Source organism: Meleagris gallopavo, chromosome 8 (assembly GCF_905368555.1).
Source record: "Meleagris gallopavo chromosome 8, MGAL_WU_HG_1.1, whole genome shotgun sequence".
NCBI classification, from domain to species: domain Eukaryota; kingdom Metazoa; phylum Chordata; class Aves; order Galliformes; family Phasianidae; genus Meleagris; species Meleagris gallopavo.
The window spans coordinates 10,099,512-10,126,621 of record NC_139411.1 but is presented as its reverse complement, the minus strand read 5'-3'; the positions used below and the strand labels follow the sequence as shown (position 1 = coordinate 10,126,621).

Sequence of the window (27,110 nt, the reverse complement as noted above, 5' to 3'; positions counted from 1 at the left end):
GCTAACACCCCACTCAGGGCCATAGTATCGCGATAACTGCGAGCTGCAGTGGGGGCGGTCTTCCCTCCGCAGGGGGCGCCCTTGGGGCCGGGCTCCGGCAGCAGCAGGCGGGGCGGGACGCGCAGAGAGCGGCCGGGGCGGCGGCGGCGACTCCTCCTCCTCTCCAGCCATGGGTGAGCGGCGCCGGGCCGGGGGCTGCGGGGCCGCGGTGGGCGCGAGCAGAAAATGTCCGCCGTTGGGCCTCGAGAGGCGGGAACGCGGCCGGGGCCGTGGTCGTGGTGGCAAGCGGTTGGCGCGCGGGAGCCGAGAGCTTTCCGCCGTCTCAGAGGAGGGCGGAGCGGCGTCTGGCGGCGGTGGGAAGCGCGGGAGGGACCGTAGTTGCGGAGACCACCCGATTTCCGTGCGCGGACGCTGCCCGCGGCGCGACTCGTCCCGGCTGTGAGGTGGGGGGCCCTCCGCGGCGTCCCTGGGAGCGGCCGCCGGCGGCCCGTGCGGCGCGCGTGTTGCGTGTCAGCAGCCACGTGAAGGAAAAGAGCGCCGTGCGGGTGGGTCGCGGTGGCGCTGAGCCGGGGTGGCGGGGGGCTGCGTGCTCTCGCAGGGCTGGAGCCGCTCAGCACCTCGCCGGCTGTTCGTGCTGCCAGCGGTACCCGCGTGTGACTGTGTTTTCTATTGAAGTGCCTGTAAGTTGAGGCTATGTGGAAGTAATTGTTGAGGTTGTCTTGGGTGCATTACCTCAGTAATGCTTCTTTTCTAGAAGTGAGGTAGGCTGGGTTGTGTGCTACTTTGGTTTTTGATGGGCAGTTAGGAATAGAGAACGTTAAGAAGGTAGTTTTCTGAGCTTCTGATATCTAAAAGCATAAAGTGGTGCCGTTAAAGAAGTCAGACAAGTGATTTGATTGCTCTTGGAGGAACCCAGTGAGAAACTGGTTATATATATTATATATATGCATACGCATATATATAATATTTAATTGCAAACAGCAGAAAGCAGTAAATCACAAACTTCTTTTGCTTTTTTTTTCCAATCCTTTTGATCCTGGTGAATGAACAGCGTGGCTTTGTCTCATGTTTCCATTTGGTAAAATAGATGGCAGCCTGAGTGTTTGAGATGCTTCGTTATGAGTGAAAATGAACGAGGAATCTCCCGAGCACTCTGCTCTCAGTAGCTGCAGCTCTAAGGAGAGGAACGTTTCTGTTCTGTCTGGTTAGAGTGACTTTGGAAAGCTGTGGGAATCCTACTGACAAGGTTTAACCCCCAAATGTAAATTTCTTCATGTACCTTCTGGAGAGTGTGTTTTTAATTAGAACTATTGGCAACAGCTTTATTTCCTACACTTAGATTTTCCTGCCTAGGAAATATTTTGTATCTATAACAAGGAGCTTAGGTTTTTATTTTTACTTATTTTTGTTGTTGTTAAGAAAAAAAACAAATATGCATATGTTATGTTTTCATGAAACCGCTCTAGAGTTACTGAGAGTAGCTGCAGCCTCAAACGGAAAACATATCCTTTAACCATTGTGAAAGTAGAGCCACCGTGGAGAATAATCCTATAGAGGAGAGAACTGTTGTGAGCCTATTATGCTGCAATATACCAAGCAGGATTGCTTCCTAGATACGGTGGTAAGGACACTGATTGCTCGTAAGCAGCTGAGCATTTTAGCACAGCATTGATGATCATGCTATCTTGCTGTTTCTGACTGCTACTGAGAGGTGAAGGACATCAGGGTAACTGAGAACTGATATTTTTGGCCTCCATTTTTGATTTACCCGTTACAACAGCATAGGATCTGTGAAGGTGTTTGTTCTGGACCATCTACCTCTCCATGATACGGTGGCTTGTAGCACTTACTGAATTATTCCTTTGAATTTACCTAGTTTAAGGTAAGCTTTCTTTGAGCAAGGCAGCTATGAATCATTTCATCGTTTTGCATCCTTCTAGAACTTGAACCATAACATTTTTTTCTTTCTTGCCTTAGCTGTGAAGGATCCAACAGCTGTAGAAAGAGCAAATTTACTGAATATGGCCAAACTGAGCATCAAAGGACTCATTGAATCAGCCTTGAGCTTTGGCCGTACTCTGGATTCTGACTACCCTCCTCTGCAGCAGTTCTTTGTTGTCATGGAGCACTGTCTGAAGCATGGCCTTAAAGGTGTGATGGTTATTCTAGATGCATGTTTCTCATCCCAAACATGCAGTCTTTCTTCCCTTCTCTCTTGAATAAGATCTAAGTGTGCCGTGTTTCTTTAAGAAGAGAGTAAAGTATGTAAATTCTCTCCTTCTATAATCGATGCTGTCACTAGCACTTTACAACTTGCATTTCTGCATCTGCCAACTTTTTGCTTTGTAAGCCGTTTGTTGTGAGTGATCCAGGGATTCAACATCTGTATGTGTGTAGCATGTATGTTTAACTAGACTTTTTTTTTCATATTGTCTTGTTCTAGCAGCAGCAGTTTTATGTTCACAGCAAAGTAATTTGTAAGATGACTGGGCACTGGTGAACTGGCCAGCTATTTTTGAAGGAAACTGCTCCAGTATTTCAATTAACTCAGTGATGTTTTTTGTTTCCTAGTAAGAAAATCCTTTTTAAGTTACAATAAAACTATCTGGGGTCCTTTGGAACTTGTGGAGAAATTATATCCAGAAGCTGAGGAAATAGCAGCAAGTGTCAGAGATTTGCCCGGCCTCAAGTAAGTTGTATTGGTAAAATATACTGCAAGAAATACAGGATCTGAATGAGAATCTACAGTTGTCATTATTTAATTTGGCATTAATCAAGCCTTTGTACAGCTAGGATGTGATACTGGGGGAGTGCGCAGGGGGTTCTTGCTAGCTGCTTATGTTCCATGTGAAAGAGCTACAAAAGTTCCCACTTCTGTGTGCTTTTCTGATATTTCTGGGAGAAAACTTTTCTGAGCGGTGGACAAAAACAGTACAAAAAGGAGTAGGTTCTGTATCACAGTCTACAATCTAGAATTGTTGCAAACACGTACTCTCTGAACAAAAAGAAAAGGTACCATACTGAAGTGAAAAGAATTGGACGGCTCTTTGGATTCTCGTAGAAGTATCCTCCAGTGCAGGATCCTTCTGGAATATGAATTTATGCTGTGGGTTACAGTCTCCTTCCATCCCTCTGCACTCTGCTTTTGCATCTAGCTGTGTAGTTGACTGCATATTCAATTCTGAAAGGGCTTGTTTACATTGAGAGTGGTTATGTGGTAGCATTAAGGTTATAATTTTTAGCTTTAGACCTCATCTAAAGCATATAGATATACTAATTATTATTTACTCTTGTATCAAGCTTGGTGAAATAATACCTTTGGTTACGTTTGTTGCACTTTCCATCTTGATATAGCATATCAGTGTGGGTTTTGACTGCTTTTGTTTATCCCTTTTTCACTTCTATGCATATCATTTTGTAAGTATGTAAGTGCATACTTACAGGAAAATGTTCAGGTTTAATTTGTTAGATATTAATATTTACTAGCTAAATTTGCCATCATTTTTTTTTTAATTATCTTATTAAGGTACCACAATTTGTGAAGATATACAACTTAAGTTAGAATGTGGTGTGTGTTGTGTAGAGTTGTACTGTATTGTTCAGTAATTTAAAAACCGTATTTCTGAAACCAGAATAGTTTCAGAAATGTTAATTGCTCTACCGGTAGATTGATAAGATAACCAAGACTGTAAATTAATTGATATATTATTGATTTTGGACTGTTTGTTTTTTCCATCCCCTTTTTCCAGAACACCACTGGGCCGTGCCCGGGCCTGGTTACGGTTGGCACTAATGCAGAAGAAAATGGCTGACTATCTTCGCTGTTTAATCATTCAGAGAGAGCTTCTCAGGTAAATAGATTTTGTTTAGAAGTTATTTTTATATATGTAGTCTCCAGAAAAAATAGTGTTTTCTATTTGCTGCTTTTTAATATATCCCTGAAAAAAACAAGACATGGCTTCTGGCGTCTGGGCTGATTTCCTCCAGTCCTTGTGGTCAGGAGACCAAACCCTGTTGTCTCATGAAGATTGAGGGCCAGCTGATGGATGAAGAGATGCTTCCCCCCCATCATCTGCCGCATGCCTGACTGCTCTCTCATTGGTGGGGGTGATGGGGAAGGGCTCCTGCTGTGTTCCTCAGCCATGCAGAATGTGGATTGGAAGCATGTGGAGAGGAGATTAATTCACCCTTACCATATGCGTCGTTTCCTACTAAGCGGCCATTGTGTGGAGGACTGCTGACTTGAATTTGCCCTTCCTTTTACAGTTCTAAATCTGACACTGCTTTCTTCTGGTATAATTCCTCCTTTGTGATGAGCTGAGTGAAGCCCAAAGGAAAGAAGGACTTACCATCTTATTTTCAGTTCTGTCACTTATGAATATTTTAAAGAATTGTTGTTTACCTCAGATAATGCTGGTGTGTCAGGATGACATTGATGACATTGATGGTCAACAGTGGTGGACTTTTCCATTGAATTAGCAGTTTGTTTCATAGGGTCTAAAGTTTATTTAGAGAATGCAAGGAGGATATTGATATTCTGTGGCTTGGTGGAGTATTTTTTTTTTTTTTTAAACCTTTACATAATTTCATTTCTTCCTGTTTTTCTTAAATCCTTTGGTCTCTTACTTTGCTTATTTAATTTCAAGTATATCTTCATTAATGTCCAGTCTGCTTTATCACAAGATTTCTGTTAGAGTGGCTGCTACAAGCATATAGGGAAGACCCTTTTTTGAAAGCAAGAGAAGTCTTCCTGCCAAAACTTTCCAGTCCTCCACCAGCTTGTGGGTTAGATTTCTGCAGCCAAAGGGTCTCTCTGTATTTTTGAATAGCTTCTGAGGCAAACTGTGTGCTTCCTAGTTTTAAACATTCGTGGAAGCAAAATGTGCGCAGACTTGGCTCGTGTTTAGGAATGCTGGAGGAAGATGAGAATCAAAGAAAGTTCAGATTCAAGCGTCACTTACTGTTATAATTTATTACATGTAGATATACGGAGCGTACCAATTTAGATCATCTTGTTGTTATTTAACAGTGAATTTTATGAGTATCATGCGCTGATGATGGAAGAAGAAGGAGCAGTTATTGTTGGACTGCTGGTTGGGCTCAATGTGATAGATGCTAATCTGTGCGTAAAGGGCGAAGACCTGGATTCACAAGTAAGTCAGTACAGGTAAAGTAACGTGAGTGCAGTCAATGAGCATTTTGTGTTCAGAGAACTCAGAAATCTGACCAGACTGCTCAGGGCATGATCCTAGGTCAGTGGGGATGTTGTGTTAGCCTCAGTATCCGTTGGATCAGACCTTTGGATGGTGATAATCATCAGAGTGCAAAGGTTTTGTTGTATATGGATGCAGTAGTAGCAATGGCAGAGTTGTTTCCGTTTTAATTGTGTAACTCATCCTTTTCTTTGGGCATAGTTCCATGTTCAGTTTATCCCATTTGATCCATTTATTGTTGGAACACAATGGGAATGTGTATAAAAAAACTAGCATGCTTCACTTAGTGTAATAAAAGACCTTACAAGAGGGGGAGACTGCTGACAAAGCAGTATCAGCAGCGTATCAGTAGAGCTCTGTGTGCTTTGCAGGCTGCTTTGAATTCCAACTCCTATTTTTTCCTAAGTGAATTTTGATGGAATCTTTTTAAAGGCATACATGCAAGTATTTATAAATATATGTAAGCTGTGTTCAGCCCTGATTGTTTTTTTTTTTCCAGATAACTTGGAGAATTTCTGAGTAGTTTAAGTGGTAAATATTTATTTCAGTATGTTTGATTGAAAAAGCAATTTTTCTGTCAAAGAAAAGTTCTAGCTAATAGGTTTTGTGTACTTTGAATCATAGGGTTAACAGAATTCATACTAGTAACTCTCTAAGGTTTTAGGTGCTGATATTACCTAGCAGAGACACAATACAGAAAAGCGTGTGACTATAGAAGCCTTATCAATGTGCTTTCCTCAGTACTGAGAATTACTGTGTGTTATAAATTACAAAGTAGCTGTTGCTAGCTGCATCTTTGTTATCTAGGTCACTCAGTGGCTTTGTTCTATGAGGGGAGAGAAGACTTGATTTGAGAAGATAATTGTGGATGTCATGGTGAGGTTTTATAGGAATTCCCTTTGTGAAGAGTAGCATAAATAAGGCATTTTCTTCAGAGAAACCAAAAGCAGTAAGCTGAATTAGGTAGAAAGAGACTTTTAAAGGATGGTTGGAATCACATCTGGGAGTATGTTTTTGGTATGTTGGAAGATTCCTGTTCAACGGAGAAATGTGTGTTCACATTGAGGATTAAAGAAAAACTTAGGTAATATTTTGCTAAATATGTTTAAATAAAAGCTTTTGGAGGAGAGACTCTATAGAAAAGATGTGGAAAGAACAGGCAAAAGACTATGACAGGAAATGCATAGGAGAACGATGTACAATCCAAGGAAATGTAGTGAGTTATTTGTATGCAAAAGCTAAATGGAGTTGAAGGAAGAAGCAGTAGATCAGAGAAATGGAAATATCATTGCAACAATGGTGCTACAGATAAGAAAAGGATACTTTTGGTAAAGCAATTGAGTTACGTAGAGATTTATGAATAGATTTGGAAGCAGAGCTCAAGGTGAGAATATTTATGGTATATATGATTGAATTACAGTTGAATAGAAAGTGAAGATTAAGATTTAGCAGGTTTAAAAATAGAAATGGAAAGTTGTGTGTACATACGTGGTAGTCAGCAAGTGCAGAGAGGTAGTGCTATTGGGCGTGGAATTTTGAGAAGTTAAGCATGGGAGAAACATCATGGGTGGTGTGCTGTGGAAGATTGTTACGTGAAATGAAATACCGCAGACTAATTATCTCAAGCCTCCTCAGTCACCTATAAGGTTTAGTAGTACTGGAAATTTTCCTATAAGCTCTTGGCTAAGCTCATTCAGGTTTGGGAAGTCAGTGTTTCTTCATACTGAGAAGGATTTGGTTCATGGTTTGTTTTTTTTTTTTTCCCAAGGAAACATTTTGAACAAATCAATGAGATTGGGCCTGTTGGTTCAAAATGTTGCTGTTCAGTTCTTTTGAACTTCACTTAAATAAACTGAAACCTTTTGAAAAGGTGATGTAACTGAGGAAATAGATACAAAACCCTGAATATGGAAAACAGTTACTTTCACCATATGAAACAGTATACATTTGCTTGCTCCTAGGTTGGTGTGATCGATTTCTCTATGTATTTAAAGAGTGACGATGACATTGGAGGAAAGGAAAGGTATGTCCTCCCTGAATCTCTCAGGTTTGGGCTGTTAACAAATAATTTCTTGATTGATGAGCTGTCTTTTGTAGAAACAAAGTTTCCTAAAAGCGAACTGTTATAATCTCACAGTCTTGAGGAGTACGGCACAGTACACTGTTCCCTGTTACTGGTTAGTTATCGGAATGTGTGCTCTCTGGAGCAAGGCTAAGCAGCTTCATCTACTGCACTGACCTTGATAGACAGTACTGAAGGATTGCAAGGTAACTGAGTAAAGGAGCTTATTAAGCATTCAGTATTTCAAAGAACCAGAGTTATGGCTGAGTAAACAGAAGTTATTTGCAATTAAAGCAGTGTTTTTTTTTGTCTCTCGCCGTTGTCACAACATGTAAGTTACTCACTTCAAGACTGTGAGATGAAATTGCTTTTTATTATTATTATTTTAAAGTACAATTAACATGAACATTTCCATTTGAAGTTTCCAGAACATAATTCACTATGTCATTTTGTTAAAGCTCAAGTTATGGTTTTCTTGCTTTAGAAATGAACAGATTGCTGCAATTTTGGACCAAAAGAATTACGTTGAAGAACTGAACAGACAACTGAAGTAAGTATTACTTTGAAGTATGCATGTCTGTTCAGGCTTACAGGTAAAATGCCTCTATCTCCTTTTCTACCACAGTTTTGTGAGAGAGAACTTCAGGGAAATGGGTGAATATTTTTTATGCTTCAACTCAGGATGTAGAGAGGCTGAAAGAAGTGTCTCTTTTGGAAGACTGAAGGAGGAAATCTGTTTTCATGCTTCTGTTTTTAAAAGTCAGAACCTTCTGAGAGAGAAATAGCAGGGCAAAATTGATTGTGGTGTTCAGGACTTAGAACTTCAAATGAAAGAAAAACTTGATCTGGATGCATTGTCAGAAATACCATTTTAACTGCAGTCTGTTTAACAATTGTCAGTAAGTATTATCACGTGTTGTGGATGAATCTTTGTTTTGCATCTTGCCTTGGCAAAAAAAAAAAAACCAAAAACTTGCTCAGATCTCCTTCTGTAGAATCTGATGTGAGTGTAGCTGATCTTGGTCCCTTTTTGACATGCAATTGTATTTATTCATGTAATGCTGATGATCTCAACTGTTGGTCACTATGTGGCTGCAGTTGGGGTGCGGATGTTCTGATTTGAAACAGTGTCAGTCACTGAGCAGAAGTGTCCTAAAGGACACAGAATCTTTGTGCTTCCAATACAAGCAAAATTCAACTGTGTTGAGGAGAAAAGAACTGTCACAGTTAAGCATGGGGGTGGTTGCTTAGTAACAGCTGTCATCATTCAGGTGAGAGCTGCTGTATGTTACTGTACACTGGTTTATGCAGAGAGTTACTTGCAAACCAATGCTTCAACAGCTCTCTTCATTTTTAAGGTTGGTGATTTCTTTTCACACATCATGAAATGTGTCGATTTCTTTTATCATGCCATTCTTAATGCACTGATGGCTTTTGTAGACCCCATTACAGAAACAGGTGGGAAAGTAAGTGGTGTTTCAGGATAGGTGTTTTTTCAGTGCAGAAAGGGCAGCATAAAAATGTGCTTAGAGCAGAGATGGGCTGTTAGGTGATGGAGAAGTTCTGGTCGAAGGATGTCCTTTGATTTAAAAAATTAGAATAAAAAAACCTAGGTGGTTTTTTTTTTTTTTTTTGACAAATGTTGTAAATTAAGACAAGCAGCAGCAAGAAGGAGGGACTCTGAGAATACTGTCAAAAACTGTGGAGAAACAGATGGCCTTATAGAAGAAAAATGAATTTATAAAGGAAAATGAATTTTTGGAGAAAGAGAATCCAGAGCAGGATTTTCATTATATATGGGTTGGGGGCTGGGAAAACAAGAAGATTGCAAATTCATTTTTAAGCAAACTCCTTAAGCATTTGGGTACAATATTATCCAAAAAGTGGTTCAAGTGACCAGGTTGACATTGAGCACTGGGCAGGAGTACATAAACATTTGACAGAGGAGTGTGATTTCCTTCTGTTTAAGAAAATCTCAAATAATGGGAGAAGATCTTTTGGCTCTTATTAACAGTTAGTGACTGTATGTCAAATTAAAGCTTTTGAGATTGGTTAAGTGGGTTTTGATAGAATTCTAAGTAATGGTTTCTTTCTCTCTCTCTCTCTCTCTCAGTAGCACAGTTAGCAGCCTACATGCAAGAGTTGATTCGTTAGAGAAGTCAAACACTAAACTGATTGAAGAGGTATTATTTTTTAGTAACATACAATACATGTGCTTTGATATCACACTTTTTTAATAAATACGTTTAAATAATTTTAGTCTAAAATATGTTCAGATGTTTTTAATTTATCTCGAAGAAAAGGTGCAGTAGCTGCAGGAGTTTGCAGTCAGCTTGCTTAGGTAGCATGCAACATCAGTAAATGAATTCTACAGAGCATGACAGTTTCCCACTCGGGTCAGCAACAGAAAGTAAACATTTCTTCAGGCAGCTGTCAGGCTGATTTTGTGCAGCTGATTAGTGCTCAATGGATGACACCAGTTGATACACAGACAGAAAGTGGTTCAGTAAGCAATTTCTCTTACAGTTCTCAGCACTAGCTGAATGACACTTTCCTGCTTATTTACCAAATACAGTCTTTACATTTGCCTGGATCTGCTATTGCATGTATTTCTTATATTTTCAGTTATCTTTGATATTTAACTAGATTCCAAATTCATTAGCTTTATAAGAGTGAGTGCCTTTGTTTTTAACACAAGCTGATTGAGAAATAGTTAATGAGATGGAAACTGTGAATGTCTGAATTCAGTTGTTGAAGAGATAGCTAGCTTATGGTGGGTGCTCGTGTGTTCAGAGAGAGGAAAACTTTTTGTCCTGAGTGTTAATTCTCTGAGTTTTCAATCTCCTTTACAGACCATTGTGTTTAGCTGCTACCATCTGTTCTGATCAGCTGGCTTGTAGGCCCAATGTTAGGGTATATAATAAAGGGCCCACTTATAATGTTTTTTCTTCTATATGTTTTCTCTACATCTGGGAGAGCCTTTCTTATTTGGATTGCTCCGTATGATGTATTAAGTTGTCCAGAAAGAACAAAATTGGATATATTTCCATTCAAACAGAAAGAGAAAAATATAGGATGAGAAAAGAGAATTGAGGCTCTTTGAATCATAATGAAACAATGAAAAGAAAGCATATTTTTCTTTGTCAGACATAAAATAATGAAGTATCTTGGATATATATGTTGTTAAGAATTAAACCTTTCTTTGTTAGGCTGCAGGAACAGGGCAGGGCATGTCTTGGTTTCACATTCATCAGAATGCTTTGATTTTTTTTTTTTTTTTTTTTTTTCCTGCTTATAACAGTGCTCACTTTTTGTTATTTTTTGTCATTATTCCAGTTAGCAATAGCCAAAAACAATATAATTAAACTTCAGGAAGAAAATCATCAATTAAGAAGTGAAAATACTCTGATCTTAATGAAAACACAGCATCATCTAGAGGTATGTCACTTTTACTTTAATATGGTGTGGTTCGTTGTCATTTGACTGTGCTTCTTTTGCAGCTTGAAGAAAGCATTAGTTGGCCAAATATAAAACAGCTTTTTTTTTTTTTTAATTATATATATATATTTTAATTTTTTATATATATTTAAATATTTAATTTAACCTGTATCTTAAGGGCATCTAGGAGTATTATCTGAGAATCTTGTCAAAATAGAGTGTGTTTTGGTTGGTGAACTGTGTTGTGACCTTTCTTATTAAAAGAATGATACATCATTTGGAATAAATGTGTATACAATTGCTTTTTAAGCTGTAATTTGTAACTTCTTATGTAAATTCCTGTAAAGGATAAGAGGTAAACTCCCTTTACAGGTAAAAGTACAGATTTGTTGTGTGTTTGGATTGCTGAATATTGAAACAGCAGTGTTTTGGATTGACTTACTGAAGGATAAGGCATACTGTAGTACAGTTTATTTTGCTAGTTTACTCAGTTCTCATAAAACTAATGACCACTAAGCAGAAACAGAAGCTCTTTTCCTGTTTGTGCCGTGATTGGAGTTTATGGAATTAGTGGCTAAACTTGTAATGAATAAAGATTCTGCATATCCTTCTAGGTAACTAAAGTGGATGTTGAAGCAGAACTTCAGACGTACAAGCACTCCAGGCAGGGATTAGATGAGATGTACAATGAAGCACGGAGGCAGCTTCGAGAAGAATCACAGCTCCGGCAGGTGAGTGCTCTTTCATTGAAGTAGCCAACATTTCTAGGAAAGATGATACTCAAGTCAGTGTGTAATTATTTCTAGTTTTGGTTTGGCTCAGGTTAGGCTCTGCCTTTAATCCAGAGTGTTGTTTCCATAACAGCAGATAAGGAGAGGTTTTCTAAAAAAGCAGTCAGTGCCTTAGTATTTCTGACCAGTGTTGCTAAAACATAGTAAGGAAAATAGAATTTCTTTGAGTATGTTTTAGATAAAAAGCACTGCATGTTCTGTATGTATGTTAAGTATTTCTTGCAAAAATAGAAATGCTGTAGCTCAATTTTTGTAATTAATACTTAATTCTATGTCTATGAGAAATGATGTGGTATTGTGTAATGGAAGTTATCTGATCCCAAAGTGTTCCATTTCTTTTTCTTTTTTTTTCAAGCATAAGTCACTAAGTACACGAGCGTAATGCTACTGTAGTAGAGAATTGCTTTGCACAGTTACGGGAGTTTTGTGTTAGGATGATGTTGCTGCAGCTCTGTTAGCTTTTCTCTTTCTCAAAACATAAATAAAACATTGCATAATTGTTGAAGGATTTTGTGTTGTGTTGTCTGTGTGGTTTGTAGGATATGGAGAATGAGCTGGTAGTTCAAGTTAGCATGAAACATGAGATAGAACTTGCTATGAAGTTACTGGAGAAAGACATCCATGAGAAGCAGGACACACTCATAGGCCTTCGGCAGCAGCTTGATGAAGTTAAAGCAATTAACATGGAAATGTACCAAAAGCTGCAGGTAAGGTCTGTTGTTAATCTGATGAAACGACAGAAGTAAAAGAGATGCATTTCCATCATAGATACTGCCATTTGTCTAATTACTGCTTTCTTTTGGCTTCTTAGGTCAACATGTCTGTTTGGAACATTACTGATGCTGGTGTGATTTAACACAAAGTGTTGTTAAAGGCAGTCACTTCGTTTTCTTGAGATTATGGAAAAGCAAAGCATAAAAATAAGAGCATGGTCTTTTAACTCTTCTTATGTAGAATAGAATAGTTGTTTATCTAGTGATGTCCACACTCGTTGACCTGTCCAGTAAAGAAAATGAGAAATACAAAAGGTGCAGTCATATGGTGACATTAAAGAGAAGATGTGAGCGTTCAAAGCAATGCAAAGCATTTTGAAAACAAGATTTTGTTTGTTGTTAACAAATAAAGAAAATCTGCAATGTGCAAAGCTAAAAAATGATTTGGGAGAGCATGGATTTCAGAAACCCAACGTTCATTTAACAAAGCACCAGGGAAATTGAGCATTAAATTCTTTATGCAGAAGATTTGATTTAAGGAAGAAATAATCAAAAACAACAGAAGAAAACAATTCTGGCAGAGTGAGTGGGGAAAAATAAGAACGCTGCAGAGAGATAAGTGAGGTAGTGACACAGGATGTTATCTTACCACTGAAAACAGTGAGGAAGCTTGATTCAAAGAGGGGAAATGCAAATAGAAAGAAAAGGAAGATGAGAATGTAATCAGGACTTGTAGCTTTTTGTTTTTTAAGGCTGTACTTCTAGGGAAGGTGATTTTCCATAATAATGTTCGTACTCGTTTTTGAGTCAATCAAACAGGTAAAACAGTTTAATCATGCCCAATTTAGGTTCAGGGATCCATTTATACTGTTGATCTGTATTGTGGGGGTGATGCTCTCCCTTGTATTTGGGTCTTCAAGCTGGGATTGTGACAGCTATGCAAGCAATCAAAATTGTACAGCATGGTAGGAAAATTCCTAAAATATTTGCAGGCACATTAGGTAAAGTCTGGTAACAGTTAGAGAACCTTTGTCATTTCCAGGACTCTGTATCTTGGTTTGTTATTGGTAAGGGTCTAGTGAGCGACTTAAAAAGGTGATCAGTGAATTTAAGTTGACTTACAAAATGATTAAGAAAGCAAACTGAAATGAAAAGTTCAAGCTACAGGTTTGCTAGTTGTGAAATTCTGTGTAAATACCATTCTAACAGTTTTTCTTTTCAGGAGAAAAAAAATCTCCTTGGAGTAACAGTGCAAAACTACTTTATCTTTGAATTTCTTTGTAACCCAGGTTTCTGAAGATGCTATGAAAGAAAAGAATGAAATAATTGGTCGATTAGAGGATAAGACCAATCAAATTAACGCTGCTATGAAACAACTAGAACAAAGGTACAGATCCATCTTTGTTTTCCTTCATCCATTTCTCCATCCCCGTATATTTTACTGCATTCCCACACTGTTGCCACTGAAGTATAACTTTCAACTAGAAAATTTTAAAGGAAAGTTCCTGAAACTGTAACTAGTGCTTTATGGATTGATTTTTGTTTTTCTTTTTAGCAAATTCACTTATGTTAAGTAAAAACTTAATCTTTCATTTTTCTTTATCTGCTATCTTTCTTCTTTTCCTCGGTTTTTGTGCTAATAGCAAAAGCTGTTCTTTCAGCTGTTTCAAATGTGGATTCGATGTTACCTTTTTATTTTCCTCCATCTGAATGAAATGCAATAGTAACCAAAGCATTAATCTTGCTTATTCTATAAGCAAGATTATTTGATATAAGCGTTTACTGCCTTAATGGATCACTGCTGAGTTTGCTGAAGCTATTAAAAAATCATTCAGTTGCTTTAGCACAACCATTATTTTTATTATAGGGAGTTTTTACACTGAAAGATTGAAAAGTGAAAGAGTAAAAATCTGCTATATGAATGTCTGTTGTCGTTAGACTGCATGCATAACGTAGTATTAAACTGTGATTCATGTGTTTAATTTAGTGGCCTATGTGCAACACTGGTCTTTTTTAATAGACTATATTGTGGAATATAACATCCATAAGCACTGTCATCTTGGTGTTTGACATGTCTTTTTTTCATTTAAATTTGATTATTAAAAACATGGTTATATATTAAAAAAAAAAAATTAGTGACATGAATATTCTTTTATTGACATCCTTTTTCCTCTTTTTTCTTTTTCTTTTATCCTTTGTCCTAATTTTTGTTTTCACTGTTTTGCTGCCTTCATCTGTCTTTGATTTTTGTCCGCTGCATTCGTGAAGTGACAAAGATCTGTTAACTCAAACTAGGACTATTGCAATGTCATTTGTCAAATGTGCCAGCAATGAAGCTCAGCACCAGTATAAGCTTGTCAAAGACATATCATTCTGAAAGCTCCTCCAGCTCTCTTCTGTTTAAATACTACTGATAAAATGCAACTTCAGAATTGTAAAGTGACAATTTGACATAGAAAGTGGTACTAGAAATCCTGCACTGTAACTGATCGTAGCTGGGTTCTGTTTTGTGTTCTGTAAGATCATCATTTCTGATCTGGCTTTACTCCTCTTTTAAAAAGAAAGAGAGAGAGAACAGAAATTATTGCACTACTGTTAAGAAAATGTACGCTAGTTTTCTAATGTTATTTATTCACTTGTCTGTTGTCAAAAAGTTTATCAGCTATCTTCATTTGGACTATACTTACTTATGACATTTGTTTTTTATCTGGCAATTTTTCCTGTTCTTTATGGCACTAAAAGATTTTAAAAGTTGCCCTTCTGAGTAATACCTCATCTCTGCTTGTTTCTTTCACTTTCAGGGCTATATTTATCCCAAAAGCAAGCTCTCTGTTCGTTTTTTTTTTTTCTTATTTCTTTTTTCCACTTGTGACTAGCACTGCTTTCTTGAACAGCATGAACAGGGCTTTTGGGGAAAGGGGTAAAAGGGTTTGAGTGCTGTATGACAATAGCACTTTTAAGGAAAGGAGGTGTAAACATACATTCGGTACGTACGGTAGAAGAATTCCAGGGTTTGAGGATAAAGCAGTTACAGCACAATTCCATTCTCCTGATGTGATGGACAGTAGCATATCTTCATGGAGGTACATTGCGTGTGGAGCCTGGACTTAGGGCTCCAGAAGGAAAGGCCAGCATGGCCTAGCAAATAATGTGGCTGTAGCTCTTGCCTCCGCTGCGCCAGGACAGCTAGAGTGGCAGCAGTAGTAATAGATGGGATTTACATTTAGGGTGCCTGTCTAACTTGTTTGTCAGTGGCTGTGTCAGTACTGTAATCCTAACCCGTGGTTTTGTCCAACCCCTTTTCCCTCTCCACCCATCGCTAGGCAGTCTTTACAAATCATATTTCTGCATTGAATTGCTGCTTGCTTGTGCTGCCGAAATAAGAGTTTTAGCTGCTGGCTGCCTTTGATGCACTTCCCTTTATTTCCTCTGAAAAGCAAACATGGAGTTGACTTGGAAAAGAATCTTTTGAGTCTTTCAGCAGGAGGGAATATGTTTGCAAAAGCGGGGGCAAAACACCATAATACAAGAAGGGTTTCTGCTGCCTGATTATATATAATCTTATTCCTTGCTTTGGAACCAGAAAGGGCCTTTAACACTATCTTTCTGTTAAAAAGAGAGAAAGGAATATCCCCCTGACTTGAAAAAACAGTACCAGTGAATAGAACAAGAATAGACTGTAGCAGAAATGGGAACATTAACCATCTCACAGTCACTCTATGCAAACAGGTATCCATCTGATTCAGTGTCATCTGAATCTAAAGTCCTGCTGCAGACTTCAGTCCCACTCAGCCTTTGTCTGCGCTGCAACTGTGCTGTCATTCTTGGTGCTAGTTTAGAACACAACGCTGCAGCCTGCGTTGGCTAGCATCTTTCTTGGGCAGCAAGCTCTCTTTCTATCTTGGTTGTGCAAACTGCTCTGCAGTTTAATTTGTAACTTAGAGACTTGTGCAGCTTGATGTAGTGTCTTTTGTCCAGTTAATTGGCCCTGCTTTGTCCTAGAATACTCTTTTCTATACATCTGGTTTGGGCCTGTGTGCTCTATCACTGCAGATGTGTCTGGGAAGATGATCACAACAGCAAGTATAGTAGAGTGGGACAGGGCACATTTTGTGAAGTATTCAGTTCTAGGCTTTTGTCACTTGTTTGCTAGCAGCTTTTGGAAATTCCCAATGGGGCAACATTATCAAAATATTATATTGAAGCACAAATATAGACATGTGGCTGACATATTTTCTTAGCTGACACTGGGAGCTGTGAGTTGACTCTCCATTCAGCTAGCTGCTGGGAATTGTGAAATCAAGCACAGAGTGAATCAGAGATTTCTGCCCCACTTCCCTGAAAGGGCAATTGAAGCATTTTTGTTAAACAAAATGCAGCAGGTGGGGACTTTCAGTGGTATTTTACAGGCACTTCTACTTCCTGCCTTTTCTTCAGGGCAAGTGTAGCCACAACAGGACAAGTTCCATCTTAGCACCTTTACTTTCATTACAGTACCCCTATCTTTTTTTTGGACTGAAGAGGTGGTAAAGCAGAGAGAAACCACAATGGGCTAATGCATCCCAAGGGCGTTGGTATCTGAAGCAGACACAAACCCCTGGCATTCAGAAAGGAAAGATTGAATTTAAAAAACAGCCCCTCGCTTCTTGACTAATCAGTTTTATTTAAATTGTCTACAGTATGGAGCTATTTTAATTAGTGTAAGAATGCATTATTTTTAATACAGACTGTTTACATTTACAATTGTGATGTAATTGAGGTAGTTCTGTAAATGTAGTGGGACCTATCGGGGTATGTCTTGTTGTGTTAGGCTAGTTAAGTGTTTTGCTGTCTGATTGCAGTGCTCTGTATTTAGCCTTATGCCTGAGCTGCTTTTGCACAATACACATCCTGCCCTGGGTGATAAGTACAAGCAAGGTACTTCTGCTGGGGCTATTTAAAAAAAAAAAAAAAAAAAAAGCTTCCAAAAATAACGCAGAAACTTATGCTAAAGAGGAAGGAAAAAAAAAAAAGCATTAAGATATATGCTGCAATTCTAAAATATGTATCACCATGCTTTGGCATCTGTTATCGATTAGCATAAAATAAAAATCCTGATTACTTACAGTGATCACTCTCTGACTGTATGAAAAACAGGAGCTAGTTCTGTAGGCATTGTATGGATTTCTCGTTTGAGTTTGTGAGTTTCCCCCAAACTTTGTTTTTATTTAGAAATGTTTCTATTTCCCCATTTTTCTTTTATTTGTCTTCTTCACCCTCTACACCCTAATTCTAGCTTCAGTTTTACCCAAAGTTGATTTGAATTACACCAGATTGCAGCAAGCAGAGAAGGCTCAATTGGAAGCTGAGAATGAGGATGAGAAACTTAAACAGGAATATGTGAATAAGTCTGAAAGTCTGCAGAAAGAATTCTCCCAGAAGGAGAAACAGCTGTAAGTATATCTCTTCTGTTTGAAAAAAAATATTTAGCGGTAATGTTTTGTGCATTCATACAAGTTGGCTGTAGATAATTGGTTTTGAACAGAATGTAAATACTAAAGATATTAATGTTACATACTGGCAAGATGGAAGAAAGTATGCTGTTCCAAGAAGGTCAGACTACCTTTGGGCATCTCTGAAGTGCTGTGCAGCTTGGAAGGAGGGGGAGGAGCTACAGTATATTTCGTCTGAAGGTGCTGGCTTAGTTCATGAGGGAACTATTGTAAGCAAGAGAAAATATCTAGTATAGTAGCAGTAATCCACACTTTTAACAAAGCCCACAAATGTGTAATAGTGTGAACCTGAAGAGAAATGGCGTAAGAATAGTTTAATTGATCAAGATTATCAATAAGGTAAAATCCTTTAAAAACTGTTTAATTTGCCACTGCAGAAAAAAATAATCCGCAGGAATTATAAATAATGAAATGTAACATAAAAGCCAACCCTCTCCCTTCCTCTTGTTAATTTCTTCATCAGTGATCTAAATAAGTATCAAGCATACAAAGCTCCCTGCAGAGGGGCAGGTGTTTAGCCTGTTGGGAGATAACAGCTACGTTATTGAAGATAGGGCAAATCTGTGACACAAAGATTGGAGCTTAAAAGATAGCGATTTCCAATCTGATTACTAGCCCATCCTGCCTCTCTTACAACTCTGAGTGTCAGTAAACTTGTTTAACTGTTGTGACGGATGTTCACTTTACTACTGCAGTCATCTTTGCAGATTTTGGCAAAAGAACAATTCAGACCCCAACCTTAGAATTCTGCAATTCTGAAACCTCAAGGTCATGTTTACTTCTGATCTTTTCCAACCAGATGCTGAGGTAGTGTCCCAAATGTAAGTCTTTCCTTTAAAAATGGTTTTGATTTTAAAAAACAACAAACAAACAGGAAAATTAATGTGGCTACAGGTTTTTCCATCAAAAAAACCTTGCATGACAACTCTCAGTTTTTTTCCTTTTCTGTTGATTTGTCAGGATTTAGATGTAGAAGGCTGAGCAGTGTGCTTCCGTCCTGTTTGCTCTGTAGCACTCAAAACACCAGTTCTTCCATGGTAGTGAAATTCCAGCTGGAGTGATTTTGCATCAGAATAACCCTAGTGCCAATGGCTGGACTTCAGTTAAACTTGTAGGGTTTGGATCCTTCTTCATATTGAACCTCAGCGATGTAGGAAGTTCATTAAAATAGTGTTTTAAAGTCTTTCCTTCTTTATCTTTGATTCTGTTCAAATTTCCATAAGCCTTAGTCTAAACAGAAAGATTAACACCTGAAAATATAATATTAAATAACTTTTATGAGCACCAGGGATGCGTGCAGTCCTTCTTTGTATCATCAGTAGCAGTGTGGTTGTTTTTTTTTTTTTATTTTAGAAAGAAACTATGTAGAATTAAGAGGAGGGCTTCCCTTCACTCACGTATTAAAAACACCTTAGAATGTTGTGGTTAATCTTCTCTTACTTACTAAGGTCATGTTTTCAAAATGCTGCCACAGTCTTGATCCTTTTAAACGTGTTTCTTTTCAAGAACACTCTCTGAGTGGTAGCGTTTTACCTATTAGGATGTCTGAAATGTTGCAACATTGCCACATTTTTTCTGTTTTAAAAAACGTGTCAGCTGATCGGCTGTTTATTGTGGCAACAAAATATTGCATCTAGAAATAGACTCCTTTTTATTGTTTTTAAAAGTGATACTGTTTTGCACAGTGATTGTGTTCTTTGTTTTGCATATTTTAGGCTCCAGCTGGAAACAGATTTGAAGATAGAAAAGGAGTGGCGGCAAACTCTGGAGGATGACCTTCAAAAGGAAAAAGAAACTGTATCTCATCTGCGAATAGAGACCCGAGAAATCATTAACCTTAAACAAGTAAATTCTGCAATAAAACTTGAATAGTAACTTGGAAATTGACTGAAAAGTTAATTATGAACTTAGACGTGGGACTGCTAAGAATTTCTGCAGCCGGATAAGAAAGATTAGATTAATGTATTCTCACAAGTAGATAAGAAAAAAGATTGGACACACTGTTTCTCTTTGTACTCATTTCTTCTTCAAATCAGAACTCTGTCCTTTGGCTAAAGAAAACCAGAATCCTTATTTTTCTTTCTCAGTTTTATTGAAGACTCTGTCCTCTCATAATAGGCCAGAAATTGCTTCAGGTTCTCTCTAACTTGGTGTACATGGCTACATAGTGCTGTTGATGTCTCCAGTGAATTGTGTTTGTTTTCTGAAGAATCAAGTAGGTGTCATCTCTTAGGGCCTAAGGGAGTGTGATCTTGAGTGTTGCTGCTTGAATTCAATTTGGAAATCTTTATAGTGGGGGTGATGAGTCATCCATTTGCTTGGCTTTCTCCGTAAGATCAGCTTTGGTTAGGACCAGTTTTCTAGGCATATTAGGTGTATGTGTATGTATATATACATATGTGGTTTTTTTTGTTTGTTTGTTTTTTTTTAAGGAGTTCATTAAACTTCAGGAAAAGAACAGGCAACTGAAAAGGATATGTCAGGACCAAGAAGCTGCTCTCCAAGAACTGGCATCCAAGCTGAGCGAGTAATTTCATTATTCTCGATGATTATATTTGTCCCATAAACACGAATTAAGAAAAAGAATAGGATGGCAGTCATGCAAACTACTATGTATAAAGCAATATTACCAAACCAGTTATCAATAGGAAATACTTCTAGTTAGGTGAAATGTGTTGATTTTTCTCTATGGTTTGTGCCTGTGACCTCATATGCAATTATAGTATTCTGGAAAGAAAATCTTAGCTAGATCTTAGGGCCTACAGGGCATTAGGAGGTGTTTTTGCATTGAAAGTAGTTGACTAGTTTGCATGTCTTGGTTTTGCTAAAGAATAATCCAAGTAGAAGATAACAGCTTATACTTCAGCAAGATAGAGCTTATCTTTTTATGAGGTTGCATGCTCATGGATTCCTTTCTTTGATGAGATGAAGATTCTCTGCATGGCAATCTTAGACCACTGCTTATTGCTACGTCTTCAGGCTATGTAAAAGATTACCTTATCCAAAACCCACTCAGACTATGGTGAGCAATAGGCTCTGAGCACAGTAATTGTTACTCTCCATATCTCTCTGCTTCATTTAAGGATGTGCTTCCTAAATTGTTTTGCCATGACTAGTGTGGGCTTTTATGCCCTGTAGAATGATGTAGTTCAGACAGTTCTGAGTGGCACAGGGTGGCTGTGGGAAGACTGATTTTCCCTGCAAGAAGTTTGAATTCCTGGTTTGTACCAATGCTGTGTGCTTGTCTGTCTGGTGCCCTTATCCACATAACCTCAAACCTGCAGCCATTCAGAGGATTCTTAGTGCAGAACCTGTCTTTGTATAGTACTTAGTACATCTCCTAGAATGCTGCTGTAATGTAAAATACTAAGTTCAGAATACATAACTTAATTTTTAAATACCTCAACCTTGTAAGGTTTTTAGACTGCAAGTGAAAATATAACGGTTTGAAATATGATCTTATTTTTTTAGATCCAAGCTGAAAATAGAAGATATAAAAGAAGCGAACAAAGCATTGCAGGTTGGTAGGATTTGGAGGAAAGAGAAACGTTTGTGTTTACAGACCCCTTTGAAATGTTCTGCAAGTGTGAGAAGACCCCTCTTCAGCAGAAGCTATTCAGAAGAGACTCATTTTATGATATTCTCTGGTGGGAGAAAAGCACAGATTCGTTGTAGACTCAGCAAAAGAAAATATTGAGTGGTTTTGATTTTTATTGTTTGATATAAGTTACACAATTTGCTGAATTTTATTGCAAAGGTACACCCTTGTTATTTTACAAAATGTATAGTATATTTGTTAATGATAAATAAATATTTGATCATCCAGAAGTCTATGAAAATATGAACTGTACTGCTGAAAGGCTGGGAACTTGAGGATTGTGCATCTTGAGAGCAGAGGTTGTGTCTGCATATGTTTGATCATGAGGTGTGTGACCTCACATATTTCTTCATTGAGTAGGGAAATAGGTTTCAGCTTTGAGACTTGGATAGCTTACTGCTTTTCCCAGCTCTGCCATAGTCTGTCTTTAGTGCCTCCAGCATGTCTTCTTTGTACCTATTCCCACTGTTAGCAGTGCTTTGGAGCAAGCTTGTACTGCCTTAGAGTGTCTACGTGACATTGTAGTGGTCTCAGGACATTCAGCAATTCAGGCAGTAAATATTACTCCTATTGATTTGTTTTGTCCTTTTGAACCCAAAGTTTATCTTTATCACATACACGTATTTATGGTCATTTTTTTTCTCCAGGGGCAGGTTTGGTTGAAGGACAAAGAGGCTACACATTGCAAGTTGTGTGAAAAGGAATTCTCACTTTCCAAAAGGAAGGTAAAACTCAAATGAGATTTCTTCCAACTCATTTATGTGTAGAAATATGTCAGTTATCTTACAGATGAGGTCAGCATGAAATGTCAAACTTCAGATGAATGTATAGGTATTCTTTGAGATGTGCTACTCATATCAAAGAACAACTGGGCCCTACTTTCAAAAGAAATGTTGCTTGTTTAGTGTAGTGCTGTGGAGGACCATAGTTAAAGTTATTCAACGAACCTCGTGGAATCATTGTCTCATGTACTTGGCAGCAGTTCCGCCATTAACATTTGACATATGGAAGTCTTAGTACATTTTTTTTTAAATATATATTAGAATTATTATTAATAGAATTAAGAAATCATGAGCTTTTTGGGGCTTTAAAGCAGTGTTAATTGTTAAGCTTTATTAACATATGCAGAAATTTTTATTTCCCCTACTTTTTACGTTAAATTTTAGAGCTGCTTGACAGACTCTCATCCATTGTCATTGTTTATATTCTTAATTGGCAAAGCATGTTAGTTTGTCTTATTCTAGGGATTCAAAGCATATCTGTTTGGTTTGTCTAGGGTCGCACCATAAATTTGGGTTTAGATGAATTATCTCTTGAAAACTGGTTCCGTGCTCAGACCAAACAATTGGAAGGAATCGCACTTCAGATTGTTCTCTGTGTGATTTATTGATATCCAATTACCAAATATACAGTGGAAATACATTTTTTATTTTTGTGATTTTTTTTTTTCTGCTCTTCTCCCTGTTTTCTAGCACCATTGTAGAAACTGTGGTGAGATCTTCTGTAATGCTTGTTCCGACAATGAACTGCCTCTGCCTTCCTCACCAAAGCCTGTTCGTGTCTGTGATTCCTGCCACGCAATACTTATACAGAGGTGCTCTTCTAATGTGCCATAAGATTATTTTACAAGTTATTTATTACCCTGTGTATTTAGCTAATTCTGTAAAACAAAACAAAGAAAAAACAACTGCAGAATGTACAGCACTGTTTCTGTTGATACAAATAGAGAGGATGGGACCCAAAACCACAAAATGCATGTCTTAAAAATGAACATGTTAAAATTACAGATTGCAGTATTAGTCTAACAAATGACTTGGAAGCTCTTCTGGAGGAAGGAAGGGCAGTTTATAGAGGAGATTCAGTGTTAATAGGTATCTTAGTCATTACAATCTCGAGAAGGGTGATTTATTTACCTGCTTTACAGGCTAGTCCAACTGAACTGTGATGCAAAATTTGCCTGTAGTATGCTGCTGTGAAGCAAAATGGAAGTAATGGTTTTAAACTGTACTTTAAAGTAAGGAAGGAAATTAATGGAGGTGGCCCAGCAAATTATTGCCAAATACCTTAGTCATTTGCTTCCTCTCAGTTATCAAGATTTGATACATCCAAGAATATTGCACTGGCAATTCTATAGTCAGAGGAGTAGAGGGAGATGGTGTCAGATAGGTGAGAAACTGTGTCTTTAGGCACTGGAAGAAAGAGAGTGCATTTTGCCAAATTATTTTGTAAAATTAGCTATGAATTTGACCTTATCAGTGTTGTCATGGAGAGATGTCCATCCTATTTTTTTATGCCTTATGTTGTCTGTAGCCTCAAGGAAGTGTCTTTGTATTATTTTCAGGAAAGTCATGCTTAGCTCTAGAGGTAGCATCAGCCTGCTGCCAAGAGACACTAAAAGCCATGGACCGTGTCCTTTCTGCGGTGCCTGTGTTGGACCAGAAAGTTTGTCTTTTTGTTGCCTTATATCTCAAAGGTCAGTTTGTTCCTAAACATTTTCTTTTTTTCCAGAGAGCTTTTGAGTTCTGCTAGGTCTGACACATCCCACCACTGTTCATGTTGATGTTCCATGGTAACTTCTGCTGGAATGTACATCTCAATTCTTCTAGTAGCCAAATAAAAATACAGCCTTTGATGGGTTGTATTTAGCAGCAGCCCTCGCTGTCGTGTCACTGCTCTAGAATCAACCTGCCCTCTGCCCTCAGCCCTTCATGTGAATGGGTCCAGCCATGGAATCTCCACGCTCTGGTCAGTACTGGTGAGCAGTTAGCAGTTATCAGCTCTGTAGTTCATTTATGGGCCTGGAATTCCTACTGACAGGAGTGCAGCAGCTTGGAAACAGGACTTTCTTTTAGTCATTCTTGCACTTTGTTTAGCTTAGCTGTGTCTTTTGAGGATAGGTATTTAGCTAATATTCCAAGAGCTAACTAACTGTTCTTTTTGACACGTCAGTGTAGTTGCTTATGTAGCTTTTGTAAAGAAAAAAAATGTTTTTAAAATTAGCTAGTATAACTTTTTTGTAAAATACAAATGTTTGTAAATGTGTAAATAGCTTTTAGAAAAAAATAAATTTAATTGATCTTCCATGTAATGATGGGAGTAATGTCGCTTTATTTAAATTTGCATTGCAGAATACTTTGAATGTTTTATTGACTTGCTCACGTTGCTTGAAAAGTCTCTGCCTTAGTTGGGCAATGGGGGAGCTGCCCTGCTAATTATGTAACGAAATGCTGCTTGCTTGCTTCATTAAGGTACTCTGATCTGAGAGTGTTTTGAAGTGGTTTTTTTTTTTTTTTTTTTTTTTTTGTGGGCCCAGTATGAAGGCAAACTGTTTGATGTAGGATATAGAGCATGCTTGTCAGTCCTGCTTTAGTATCTTTTCAAAAATTATGCCACTGGACAAATATAATTAAAATAGGCAATCATTTAAAATAAGAATATAGTGCAGTTACTGCCAGTGCTGAAATTTTTGTAATGTACAGATGCAATCAATTATCCACTGCCTAACTATGAACTCTTCCATTCCTCTGTACCACATTGTTCATGTGGAAAAATGTCACTGAATGGTATATAACCTACTTAGAGTGCTTTTATGTTGAGAGTAATTGCTGCCTTGAACAAAATGGTGACTGCTGCATACTGTTCCAGGTGGCATCCAGGTTTCCTTTGGCATCAAACTATGTATCCGGCCCACTTTCAGCAAGTTTTTGGACCATACTACTCTTACTCCATTAATAATGTAATAATTTTGTCTTTCTATAAAACTTTGTTTTGTGACAGATTATCTTGTGGTTCTAAATAATATTCCTTGAGCCAAGTATATGAAGGTATGTGGTGTACCTTACGTTTACCTCAAAGGAAACTGTAATGGTTGCTCTGATACTGTGGGAACATTTTTTTTTTTTAAATTTTTTTTTGGGGGGGGAGTAATTTCCTTCTAACTTAACAATATAAGGGTATTAACAAATAGAAAATTTGTTCCTCCTTCCTCCCCCTTCCCCCACTGATTATACTAGCTGTCTCACCTTCTTGCAAAGGTGGTTAACGTACTTGGACCTCCTTCTGTGACAGCAAAGGAAAATCCATCTGATGGCCAGCATTCATCACACAAGAGATTGCAGGAACCAGTCAGTACTTCTCAGTGGATAACCAACCACTTTAAAAGAACTACACTTTGCAGCAAGTATTTCAGATTTACATACAACAAATATGAACTTCAAAAAATCATTTTTTGTTTTCTTCTCAGAATACTGCTGAAGTTCCTTGAAAGGGTCTGTAGTGTATGCTGCTTATTACAGGATGATGTGTACATAGGGATCGGACAAGCATAAGGCATTCACTCTCCAGAACAGAATTGTATTATTCAAGAGTCAGATTCAGAATGACTTCTGGTAACTTACTTGGTGATGGCAAATAGCTTGAAGTGCAACTACTTTGTTCTCAGGTATGTCAGTCTTAAATCAATAGTAAGTGTTCTTTCTCAACAAATAGAATTCAAAGTATACTTGAGGAAATATTAGAGCTATTATACTGATTCAGGTAGCTGACAGAAATCTGTCAGATGTACTCTGCCTCACTGTATTTTTTCCTGCCACTGGATTAACTTTTGTCCCACCCTTAGTTGTCTCAGTTTTACAAGACGGATAACCCTCACCAGCTAAGAATGCACTACTTACTGCAAGCACCAGCTTAAAAACAGAGCCTGCACCATCACTGCTATGCTAACTTCAAGTCATCTTTCCTCCCCTTCCTCTGACCCATACTTCAGTTATTTGGAATATTTCCTATTGCAGATGAGCCCTGCTGCTATTACTTCCAATAATATTGAGACAAGCACACACTCTCTAGTGAAATAAACTCCATTCTACTATCTCCCAGAGCAAGACATTTATTACATATATAACACAGTACTAGCAAAACAGGTGACAGACTTTCAATACCCAAGATCACATTTGACATTTTAAGGGAGGCGTTGAGGACAAAGCAGTTAATTTGGGAGATCACACTGACTCAGAAGAATAAATACCTTATTACACATCAGGTATGTTAAGTAAGTGTCTTCAAACAATTTTTCTTACACATCTTACATGTCACAAATGCACAAAAACTTTTTTCAATGTGGTTGGGGTTGTGTCACTTAACAAATATTGGGCTTACAGTTGTTTTCAGAGATGCCTGGCTTCTAACAAACTCATATAATGGTTGCCATGTTTTGAACAAATACACACAAATCAGCTATGTGCAGGGAAAAAAAAGCTCAATGGTGTTGAAACACAAGTGTTAGGAAAACTCTAGCTTGCTTCAAATAATTGTCTTCCCAAAGCAGTTTGTGAAGAAAAAAAAGCAAAGGTACCTTCAACTTGCTAGTATTTGACTGTTTTGCTAGTGTTTGATTAGCAACAGCGTTGCAAGTTAAATATGTGAAATGAGTATCTGAGAGTTCTACAGCAAAGCATGGAAGCAAACAGTTGTAGCCTGGTGGTGTGGATGACAGAACTTGGGAAGTATGCATTTGTGCAATCGCGCCATTTGAAGAGCATAGCTGACACTGATATTACAGGGAGGAAAGCCAGATCTAGGACTCCTCCACAGCTTGAGCTTAATGCTATGTTGAGAAATTATTACATGCAACTTATCAAAAAGATTTATGAAGGACTGCTACCAAGTAAGCTTAACTACTCATCTACCCTTTTCCCCTTAAACAAGAGAATTTATCAAACTCATTTACTACACCAAGAGTACATAGAACTCAGTGTTCATAGGAGTTACAGTACAACCACCTTTATTGAACCATAGTACAACATCT

General features: G+C 38.0%; 1 protein-coding gene across 2 annotated transcripts; it reads left to right on the top strand.

Annotated features, from left to right (window-relative positions):
• Positions 1-27: 27 nt before the first annotated feature.
• Positions 28-26,621, top strand: RUFY2 (RUN and FYVE domain containing 2). 2 transcript variants are annotated; one of them, XM_031554367.2, is made up of 19 exons: positions 478-1,882; positions 1,978-2,151; positions 2,572-2,689; positions 3,750-3,851; positions 5,030-5,153; positions 7,175-7,236; positions 7,760-7,825; positions 9,389-9,458; positions 10,612-10,713; positions 11,328-11,444; positions 12,044-12,211; positions 13,507-13,604; positions 17,530-17,649; positions 19,425-19,554; positions 20,142-20,236; positions 21,181-21,229; positions 21,955-22,032; positions 22,780-22,901; positions 23,649-26,621. In XM_031554367.2, the coding sequence occupies exons 2-19, from the start codon at positions 2,022-2,024 to the stop codon at positions 23,794-23,796; spliced, it is 1,899 nt and encodes a 632-aa protein (XP_031410227.1). In that variant the 5' UTR covers positions 478-1,882; positions 1,978-2,021; the 3' UTR covers positions 23,797-26,621. The 2 variants fall into 2 exon arrangements, with proteins under 2 accessions (XP_085085243.1, XP_031410227.1); XM_085229117.1 differs by lacking the exon at positions 478-1,882 and adding an exon at positions 28-173 and having other exon boundaries at positions 22,780-23,797.
• Positions 26,622-27,110: the final 489 nt, after the last annotated feature.

Excerpts from the sequence above, each read along its gene's own strand:
- RUFY2 (XM_031554367.2), top strand. The coding sequence starts at position 2,022 with ATGGCCAAACTGAGCATCAAAGGACTCATTGAATCAGCCTTGAGCTTT. Across the intron at positions 9,459-10,611 it reads ACACTAAACTGATTGAAGAG|TTAGCAATAGCCAAAAACAA; the intron begins GTATTATTTTTT and ends TCATTATTCCAG. Across the intron at positions 10,714-11,327 it reads AAACACAGCATCATCTAGAG|GTAACTAAAGTGGATGTTGA; the intron begins GTATGTCACTTT and ends ATATCCTTCTAG.